Raw genomic sequence first — 11,340 nt, forward strand, 5'->3', positions numbered from 1 at the left:
ATATATATATATATATATATATATATATATATAGGCTGTGTGGTGGTAAAAAGCTTCCTGACCACATGGTTCTGGGTTTAGTCCCACTGCATGGCACCTTGGGTAAGTGTCTTCTATTATAGCCTCAGGCCAACCAAAGCATTGAGTGGATTTGGTAGACAGTAGCCTATTGTGTGTGTGTGCATGCGTGTGTGTGTCCTTCTGTCTGTATTTGTTCCCCCCCATCACTGGTTGACAACTGGTGTTGGTGAGTTTACATCCCCATAACTTACTGGTTTGACAAGAGAGACCTATAGAAGGCGGCGAGCTGGCAGAAACGTTAGCATGCCGGATGAAATGCTTAGCGGTATTTCGTCTGCCATTACGTTCTGAGTTCAAATTCCGCTGAGGTCGACTTTGCCTTTCATCCTTTCAGGGTCGATAAATTATGCACTGGGGTCGATGTAATCAACTTAATCCCTTTGTCTATCCTTGTTTGTCCCCTCTATGTTTAGCCCCTTGTGGGCAATAAAGAAATAAGAGAGACATATAGAATAAGTTCTAGGCTTATGAAATAAGTCCTGGTGTCAATTTGTTCACCTAAAACCCTTCTAGATGGTGCTCCAGCATAGGCACAGTCAACTGACTGAAACAAGTAAAATATTAAAAGAATAGATATATATATGTGTGTGAGTGTGTGTGTGTGTGTATTTGAAATGAATACAAGTTAATGATATTTCAAACTGTTCGTTACAAACATTTCAATAATATTTTGAAGATCTTCATTTTTCACCACCACCACCACCACTGCCGCCGCCGCCGCCACCACCACCACTGCCATCATTCTCACTATCATCACCGTCATCATCATCATCATCATCATCATCATCTGATCTATACAGTATAATTGAAACGTATGCAATGAATTGTTTTGAAATAACCATCAACTTGTTTTCACTCTTCATTTCAACTATGTGTGGCTATGTATCACGCTATAACCCGATTCTTTTTTTTTTAATGCTATTTTAACATAGTATTTAACATGGCATCTATACTGAGCCCCATTCGTATAGTAACTCACATATTTTGACACTTTACTGTGTATATGGGTGTATGTATGTATTTGTATATACAGGTACAACGCAGAATTTCCGGAGACTGATGGTCCAGAACCTCTTATAATCTACACTAATTTTCAAACGAGAACTTCAAATTCCAGTGGCTGCCAGACTATTTTACTAGTAGGTTGCACAAACTAGTACCTTGCACATTACAGTATTAATAAACTTGCATAATCTATACCATTGTACTATTGTATCTGTATTTCATTTAATTATTTAAGCAAACTTAATATTTGTTTAATTTAGAATGTTAGCCAGGGTGACCACCACTGGCTAACAGTAATCCAGAAAGGCTTTGGACCCTAAGGTTCCAGAAAATTCATGTTGTACCTGTATGTGTATTTATGTGTACATGTGTGTAAACATATATACCTATATGTGTTTGTGTGTGTATGCACGCACGTGCACAGACACACACACATATATATATATATATATATATATATATATATATATAACAGTGAGTTTGTAGGGATATATTATCTATTATCCAGGTGAATACCATGTTAGCTCTCTGTTTTGGTTCCAGATGCTGGCTCACCACAACGGTCAGTATCCAATACTAGTGCTTACAGTGAGTTGTTAGTCACTGGTAAATTCTCCAGTTGAGTAATTCTGTGTGTCCTACTCAGGACTGTGAAGGTTCCCTAGAGCAGTGCTTCTCAAACTATCTGATGTTGCGTACCGGTAGTTTTTTTCCAATGTGCCAGGGACCAGTAATATTTCTTAGTAATATTAACCTTCCCAACAACACAGAAATCCATTGAAATATGTCACTACACAATTTGAAAGAACGATTTTCTTTCTTAAAAAATTACTCATGTGTTTACAATAGAATTATGTGTAATGTTTGTAGATATTTGTGACTAATCCCTGCAGTTTATTACTTTGTAGTACAGGATCTGAAAATGACAGGTTGTTGACTTATCATTTTTTAATATTTTCTTCTCTACAGGACATTTTAAAAATGTTTAACACTTTCATAGGTTTTACATGCAGTTCATGGATTAAAAATTCTTTCTACTATAGGCACAAGGTCTGAAATTCTTTCTGTTGGGATTCGTGAATTGATTACATCAATCCCAGTTCTTGACTGGTTACCAGCCCTCAAAAGGATGAAAGGAAAAGTCGACCGTGGAATTCTAACGCAGAAAAGTAAAGCTTGAAGAAATACTGCTAAACATTTAGTCCAACTTGCTAATGATTCCGCCAATGAACCACTTTTGAATTATGGGTTTAATAATAAAAAGTGAAGGCTTTTTTCTTAAATTTATTTCCTGTAGAAATTAGAATTTTGAGTACTCCAAATTTAAAGTATATATTTAATATTTTACTGAATTTAATCAAATGTCTTGCATAGTTGTATTTCAATCACTTAAACTTCCATTTCACTAGCTTGTATCAAGGCTTTTGACCTTATATTGTGAACATTCAATGAAGTTAGTTAACTGTGGAATTTCATTCAATTAGCCACTTGAGATATATTCGAATGATGATCTATTTTCAGAATTTTATGAAATTCTTTAAATTAAAAAAAAAAATTAGTTGGCATTGTTATGTTGCTTTTCCAGAATTACTCGACATTTCCAAAGGAAGCAAAATAAATCAAAATAAAATAAATCTGAAATATATATATATTTATCATAAAAAAAATATTCAAGTTCATCTTTTATTCATGAAATACAATTTTCATGTATAAATTTGAGACAGTTTAGATGTTTTCACACAAGGATATTATAATTGTATTTGCAAAATATTTTCCACTTGATTCAGTGAGTTACTTTTTTTTATTAATGAAAACCATGACCTCCAGAATCTCCTGCATCTCTTCTGGACAGTCTCCTTGTTTAAGTTGGTGACTGCTGCCATAATCCTTGCATTCAGTTCATCTTTGGTTTTACAAGGAGTTTTGTTGGTCTCTCGTTCAACTGCACCCCACACATAATAATCAAGAGGATTGCAGACTGGGGAGTTAGGTGGCCAGATATTAGGATTGATGTAGTTGCAGAAATTGTCTGAGAGCCATGACTGGGTTCTCCTGCTTGTGTGACATGGTGCAGAGTCCTGTTTCCAGACGTAGGGTCTTCCAGCAGCCAACGTCTTGACCCAGGGCAGGACTATCTCCTGCAGGCGCTTGATGTAGGCCTCTGTGTTGAGTCTTAGGCCATGTGGGAAGATGAATGGAGGCATAATGTCACCATCACTAGAAATCACTCCAAACACCATGATGTTGACCGGATGTTTGATTTTTATCACTCTCGGTACATGTCCTCAGATTGACACCCAAACACTCTGAAATGTTTGTATTGGAGCTTCCGGTGCAAATGCCAAGCAGTACAGCATGTCGTTTCCAAATTTCTGGCAGAGTGAAATGTGTCATAATGCTGTTTTTCTCACAGATGGTGTCCAACTGACCCTATTATTTTGTAGTTGACAAAATCAAAAACAAACAATGTGCACGTGTGAAATTAAAAATATAAAATGGCGACAATTTACCCACTGCACCCTGATTATATAGACTGGGCATAACTATCTTTATCTATTTACTCTACCGCTCTATAACTTAGTGTGTGTTTCTCTTTCACATTTATGATTTACTGACTATATATATATATATAAATCATCATCATCATCATCATCGTTTAACGTCCGCTTTCCATGCTAGCATGGGTTGGACGATTTGACTGAGGACTGGTGAAACCGGATGGCAACACCAGGCTCCAGTCTGATTTGGCAGAGTTTCTACAGCTGGATGCCCTTCCTAACGCCAACCACTCAGAGAGTGTAGTGGGTGCTTTTACGTGTCACCCGCACGAAAACGGCCACGCTCGAAATGGTGTCTTTTATGTGCCACCCGCACAAGCCAGTCCAGGGGCACTGGCAACGATCTCGCTCGAAAATCCTACAGGAGCCAGTCAGGCGGTACTGGCAACGGCCACGCTCAAAATGGTGCATCTCATGTGCCACCCGCACAAGAACCAGTCCAGGGGCACTGGCAACGATCTTACTTGGCTTGCCGGGTCTTCTCACGCACACACCTTTATTAAAGCTGGCAAAAATCTTCACAAACTGAAAATTTTTGAAGCTTTAATAAAAGCATATTACTCAATCTTCAGTATTCGAGTACTATTTTCTCACCTTGTTTTGCATTTATGTTCTTACTCATGTGTGTGTGTGTGTGTGTTTTTCTAAGTTGATTGTTACGACTGGTCAGAAAGTGATCATTAGTCTTCCACCTACGAAGCAATTAACTTTATACTCCAGGATGCTTTCAGCTGATTTGATTAGCTAAGATATTTCATATTTATTCATATATCTTGCTCTGTAGTCTTTAAAAATATACTTTTAACCTTGATGACCTGCAGAAAATGCAGCATTTTAAAAATTACATAATAACTTTCAAACAATTAGGTTTTGTTTCTTCAAGGAAATTATGTTTATTTACCTTCAAACTTTGAGCCATTTTATTCTATTAATGCATTCATTGCACTATTTTCCCACATGAAAAGTAAAAATACAGGTTTTACAAGTAGAATCAATCTGCTGGTCTGTGTATGCATTGATACACAAGTAAGGATTTTATTATGTTGATATTTCTTTACAGAAATATTCTACCATTTCAGTACATCAGAAGGAACATAGGGACTGTAGCAGCATTGTACACTATTTATAAACCAAACTATTCGGTTCTTTAACAAATTCCAATTGCACTCTGAGCCATCTTAGTTTTTTAAGTGTATGACTGAAAAATTTAGCCTGCAAAATGCTGTTGAGAAGACAAGAACTTGGTTATCTTGAAGCAAAAAGCTGTCATATTGCTTACATGGCCATTGAGTCACTCCATTACCTTGTATGATTGACAAATAAAGGAAATAAAACACCTGTAAGTTTTGATGGAATGTGTCACATTTAGTGAAATTTACACTGGAAACATTGCGTAAACATCCTTAACTACTTATCTACAAAAGTGTAGCCATTGTCAATTACTGCAGGTAAAATCTAATTAAAACTTACAACTTTTTTTTCTCTCACAAAAACAATAATCCAATAAAACATCAAAATCAAAGAAACTTCTAAAACAACGTCTTTATATAACATTGTTATCTGTCGGACGGAAATTAAATTTAACAGCTTTAAGAAGACTTTGAAAACAGATCTGAAACAAACTTGTTCCCGCGTTTTCTTTTTTCTTCCTTTTAAAATTATTTGTAGAATATGGGAGAAGGGGAAGAGGAAACTGCTGATGTCACTCATTTGTAGTTAACTGGGTAGCAAGATTCTGTTCTAGCTAGATTCCTCTGTGTGTGCATGTGCATGTGCACATGCGCGTGCACACACGCACACATGACTGAAGTGCATATTTTACATGCATCAGTCCATGATATATAGATTTTTCCTCAGGTTATCCACCATTACAAAAATAATCAGCATTATGACTTTGTGCTCTGGAAAATGTCAGGATAGGATTCCATTTTACTCTCCTAAATAAAAAAAAAAGTGATTTATTAAAAGCCTCTTTCTTAAAGACGAAGACATTTTTCAATGTCACTGTGAAATTAGCTATTTAATGAATATATAAGGTTAAACTGTGAGTATGAAATGTTTATTGGATTTCACTGTCTTAAAATCAAGCCATGATGTCTTTCTTTTTAAATCAATTCACATCTTGTGAGCTTATACTGGTTGTGAATTTATCAAATATCATTCTTGTGAAAGGACTTTTATATATATATATATCTGTTGCTTATAGATCTATAGAGCACTTGATATCTGCAGATATATAGCATCTGATGTATTTGGCCAATGGTTTTTTTTTAGCTTAACAGTTTAATTGTTGGCACCAACTATAATGAATAATAATTTTTACACTACTACATACAGACTAACACACACACACAAAACAACACATACACTCTTCAATTTATTTGTATCAAGTGAGACCATATGTTTTTTTTTTCGCAAGCCCCTTGTTCCTTTCAGAGCAGAGGCCATCAAAGAGTTTTCTCCACTGCCCTTGGCTCTGGGCTGTCTTTTCTGATTCTCACCTTCAACCCCTGCTTTTTCAGCTCTACCTCAGTATCCCACCTCCAGCTATTTTTAGGCTGCTGTCTCTTTTACATCCTTGTGAGTTCCAAGTCAGGGCCTGACAAGTAATGCAGGAGGTTTTTTTTCCTTTCGAATTTTGCTGCACGATATCATAAATTTCCCTATGTTAAAGCCTTCCTCTCCCAAGTCTTGTTGGTTTTGAATTGTTATCGATGTTTCTGTAACTTTGTTTTTTCTCCTAGGTAGGGTTTTTGATCTTACACAAACCATTTTAACTGGGAAGTGGTGGTCCATATTAAACTGGCCTCTATCCTTCTGCACGAAAGGCCCAACCACATACATACTAGACTTCCTGTATTGTCACCATTCCTAAGGTGTTGTTAGTTAACAAATCTACCAATGGGAGATTGCTGTTTAAATATAAATGCTTGTCCAAATATTTAGTATTGATTTTGCTAGGTCAAAGCTCTCGTTTCAGAGCCATTATTGATGCCTAAGGATCATATTTAATCAAAATCACAAATACCGGATGAGTATTTGACCATTTCAATGGATAACTTTGAAGATTATTTCCTTATAGTTGATTTTTGTCAAATTTTATTGATCAAATATTTAGCTCAAACATCTGGTCTAATCAATCTAGTCATTTGTACATAGCAAAAATATTTCCTTTTTAACCCTAAATGGAAAGAAATTCTGAATAGACTAAAATTTTCTTGTATTTTTTGATATTATTATATGAGTGAAGGTGTGCAGCCTAATATAGATTTAATGGCTTACTCTAAAACCATTTTGGTTTTTAAAAGCAAAATGATTATATAAGTTTTTAAAAGCTCGTTTTTTGAATTTAAAATTATTTGGTACTTATTAGAACTTTTACTTTTGTGCTTGCTCCCTGCTAATTTAAGAACCTGGCTCTATCCCTGGTTTCAAATTTTGGCACTAGGTCAGCAATTTTGTGGGAGGGGCTGAATCCATTAAATTGATTCCAGTGTTCAACTGCTACTTATTTAATTGACCCTGAAAGGATGAAAGGCAAAGTCGACCTTCTGGAGTTTGAACTCAGAACACAAAGATGGACAAAATACTGCTTAGCATTTTGCTCAGCATGCCACTTTATTTGGTATGTATATTCTTTTCTACTCTAGGCACAAGGCCCAAAATTTTTGGAGGGGGAGCCAGTCGATTAGATCATCCTCAGTACGCAACTGGTACTTAATTTATCAACCTCAAAAGGATGAAAGGCAAAGTCAACCTCAGTGGAATTTGAACTCAGGATGTAAAGACCACTAAGCATTTCGCCTGGCATGCTAACGTTTCTGCCAGCTGATCGCTATTTGGTACATATATTGGAACCTTTTCTGTTGTGCTTGTTCCCTTTAACTTAATAACCAGATTCTTTCCCTGGCCCACTGTATAATATTAATATATATATATTCCATTTCCAAAGAGTTAAAATATTTCAGTACCAAATCTTAATCAAGACCTGAATTGATTTATATTTTTATAATGCGACCAAAATGTGAATGGAAATGGAATTATAATAGAGCCACAATAATTGCATATTGAATTTCATATTTTCCAGAAACACTTTGGGAAATGGTTCAGATATTGATTGTTTCTATATGGACATGAACCAATTTTACAACAATGGAATCTAAATTCAGTGACAGCACTTGTTTGGAAAAAGAATTTTCTCAGGTGAGTAGATCTTTCATTTTCTTTAAATTGTACATTCTTAGCTTTTCCAATTGAAACATTTTTTTTTTTCCATTTAAGTTTTCAAGAAGTTTGTAAGTGTCATGTGTTAAAAATAGTTTGTGAGAAAGAGGAAAGAAGATGTGACATTTTCAGTTTTTCTCAAAGGTATAAGGGATGTGAGGCGATATTAGGTCAATTGAGAATCTTGGTCTTGACTTACTGTAAAAACAAGACATAAATATTGGTTCCACATTTGAACTCAGAACATAAAGACAGACAAAAGGATGCCAAGTAATTTGCCTGGTTTGCTAATGATTCTTATTTCTTTATTGCCCACAAGGGGTTACACACAGAGGGGACAAACGGATTAAGTTGATTATATCGATCCCAGTGCATAACTGGTACTTATTTAATCGACCCCAAAAGGATGAAAGGCAAAGTCGACCTCGGCGGAATTTGAACTCAGAACGTAGCGGCAGATGAAATACCGCTAAGCATTTCGCCTGGCATGCTAATGATTCTGCCAGCTTGTCACCTTAAGCACGGCATAAATATTGGTTTGAAATTTTTGCACAAGGCCAGCAATTTAGGGGGAGAGGCAATTTGATTATATTGACCCAGTGCTCAACAGGTACTCCTTTTATTAACCCTAAAAGGATGAAAGGTAAAGTTGATCTTGGAATTCGAATTCAGAACATTAAGATGGATGAAATGCCACTAAGCATTATGTCTGGCATGCTAACAATTGTGCCAGTTCACTCCCTAAGAATTTCAGGCTTTGTGACTAGAGTAGAAAAGAATATTTTTTTTTTCATATTCAAATGGAAGAGAGAGCTGACCAAGGGAATTTTGCTGAAGTTCAATCATCTTTTACTTGTTTCAGTCATTGGACTGCGACCATGCTGGGGCACTGTCTTGAAGAGTTTAGTCAGACAAATCAACCCCAATATTCATTTGTAAGCCTAGTACCTATTCTATTGGTTCTTCGGTCAAACAGCTAGGTTACAGGGATATAAACCAACCAAGACTGGTTGTCAAGGGGTCGGGGATGGAGAGATACAAGCACAAAAGTACACACACATGCACACAGAGTGCAGACAAAACTTAATAATGACACAAAACCCCGAAATCCAAACACTATTCAGTTAATGGTTTCATCAAGTCTCTTTTTTTGTTTTTCTCCTCATTTAGCAAGACAGTTCCATTGAATTCTCTGTCGTCCGCTCCAGTAGTTTGCTTGACTTTCTCAATTATTCCGATTGTATCAGTCGGGCCGAAGGTGAACCAGCAGGATCAAGCCTTACAGAAACATCAGCTCCAATTTCTTCTGAACGTATTTTCCAACAATCCAACCTCCGAAAACAATGGATTGCTTCCGTTTCAATTCTGTCGTTCTCTCTCATAGTTATCACAATCACTTTTATCATGGTTTTCCTTACACATGGTAAGTTGCTCCATCAAATAAATCCCTTCTTTATTGCTGTAGCTGCTTTAACCCTTTACCGTTCAAATTACTCTAACAAATGTAATACTCTTTTTAACTCTTTTACTTGTTTCAGTCATTTGACTGCGGCCATGCTGGAGCACCGCCTTTAGTCGAGCAAATCGAGCCCAGAGCTTATTCTTTGTAAGCCTAGTACTTATTCTATCGGTCTCTTTTGCCGAACCGCTAAGTTATGGGGACGTAAACACACCACCATCAGACGTCAAGCAATGTTGGGGGGACAAACACAGACGCACAAACATATACACACACACACATATATACATATACGACGGGCTTCTTCCAGTTTCCGTCTACCAAATCCACTCACAAGGCTTTGGTCGGCCCGAGGCTATAACAGAAGACACTTGCCCAAAGTGCCACGTAGTGGGACTGAACCCGGAACCATGTGATTGGTAAGCAAGCTACTTAGCACACAGCCACTCCTAATCATGCATTATCTTGTAGCTTTGAGATTTCAAAACTTCCATGCTTCCCAAAATTCAGTAAGAATACACCTGATACCCCCACCCTTTTTTAAATAATTTGTTCACCATTCACTTCCTGTGTATTAGTCCAGGTGCTATTCATGCACTTTTGGCTACTTTTTCTAATGAGCTGTAGTTCACCTGAGCACTGTATACAATAAGTTCTTTCATCATCATCATGCTCAACATTTAATGTCTGTTTTCCATGCTGTCATGGCTTGGATGGCATAAGAGGAGTTGGCAAGGCTATGGGCCACATCAAGTTTCATAGTCTGTTTTGGCTTGGTTTCTACAACTGGATGCCTCTCCTAACACCAACCACTCCACAGAATGTACTGGATGATATTATTATGTGATGAAGGTGGCGAGCTGGCAGAATCATTAGCACGCCAGGTAAAGTGCTTAGTGGCATTCTGAGTTCAAATTCCACTGAGGTTAACTTTGCCGTCCATCATTTCGGGGTAGATAAAATAAGTACCAGTTGAGTACTGGGGTCGATGTAATTGACAATCTCCTCCCCTTTATAGTAGAAAGGATTATTATTATAATTGATCTATGGCACCTGTGCCCAGCATCGCCTTCCTGGCACTTGTGCCGGATGGCACGTGTAAAGACATTTGAGCGAGATCGTTGCCAGTGCCGCCGAACTGGCTCCTGTGCAGGTGGCACGTAAAATACACCATTTTGAGCATGGCTGTTGCCAGTACCACCTGACTGGCCTTCGTGCCGGTGGCACGTAAGAGCACCCACTACACTGTCAGAGTGGTTGGCATTAGGAAGGGCATCCAGCTGTAGAAACTCTGACAAATCAGATTGGAGCCTGGTGTAGCCATCTGGTTTCACCAGTCCTCAGTCAAATCGTCCAACCCATGCTAGCATGGAAAGCGGACATTAAACGACGATGATGATGATGATGATGATTTTTACATCCCCTAATTATAATTTCACCTCTTTAGTAATTAATACTTTGATTGTTGTTTCTGATAATGTTAAAATATTTCCTTGCTTTGATGGCTTCGTTACATTTTTTTTGCACAGGTGAGGTCATCACATATCTCCACATGAATGTGCTCAATGTACATTATCACCCAGCAATGAAGAATAAAGCATCGAAACAATTCAAAGAAATATCAGTGCCATTCTGTCATGAGGTTTGTGCCATTGCATCTATCTATAAGAATAAGAAATATTCTGTTACCAATTTAATAAAAAAAGGACGAAGGGTAAGAGTGGGAGTAAGATGGGTGAATAAGAGACAAGTTGAAGGTTTTGATTCATCAGGTATTTATCTGAAGGAGTAATGGAAAGTTCTTAGTTTGTCGACTGGTTCCATAGAACTGAACATGAGAGTGGTTGAGTGGTAAGAAGTTTGTTTTCCAATCACATGGTTCCAGGCTCAATCTAGCAGTGTGACACCTTTAGGCAAGTGTCTTCTACTACAGCCTTGGGCTGACCAAAGACTTGTGAGTGGGTTTGGTAGATGGAAACTAAAAGAAGCCTGTCATATATATATATATATATA

At 37.2% G+C, this 11,340-nt stretch overlaps 1 protein-coding gene across 1 annotated transcript in view; it reads left to right on the forward strand.

Annotated features, from left to right (window-relative positions):
• The first annotated feature begins 41 nt into the window (after positions 1-41).
• LOC106874727 (uncharacterized membrane protein DDB_G0293934) overlaps positions 42-11,340 on the forward strand; it is a 21,208-nt gene continuing 9,909 nt past the window's right edge. Inside the window, exons 1-4 of the mRNA XM_052970412.1 lie at positions 42-102; positions 7,732-7,847; positions 9,039-9,291; positions 10,857-10,969. Coding sequence (XP_052826372.1) covers positions 7,797-7,847; positions 9,039-9,291; positions 10,857-10,969 — 417 coding nt within the window. The 5' untranslated portion in view covers positions 42-102; positions 7,732-7,796. The remainder of the gene's footprint in view (positions 103-7,731; positions 7,848-9,038; positions 9,292-10,856; positions 10,970-11,340) is intronic.

Source organism: Octopus bimaculoides, chromosome 9 (assembly GCF_001194135.2).
Source record: "Octopus bimaculoides isolate UCB-OBI-ISO-001 chromosome 9, ASM119413v2, whole genome shotgun sequence".
NCBI lineage: Eukaryota > Metazoa > Mollusca > Cephalopoda > Octopoda > Octopodidae > Octopus > Octopus bimaculoides.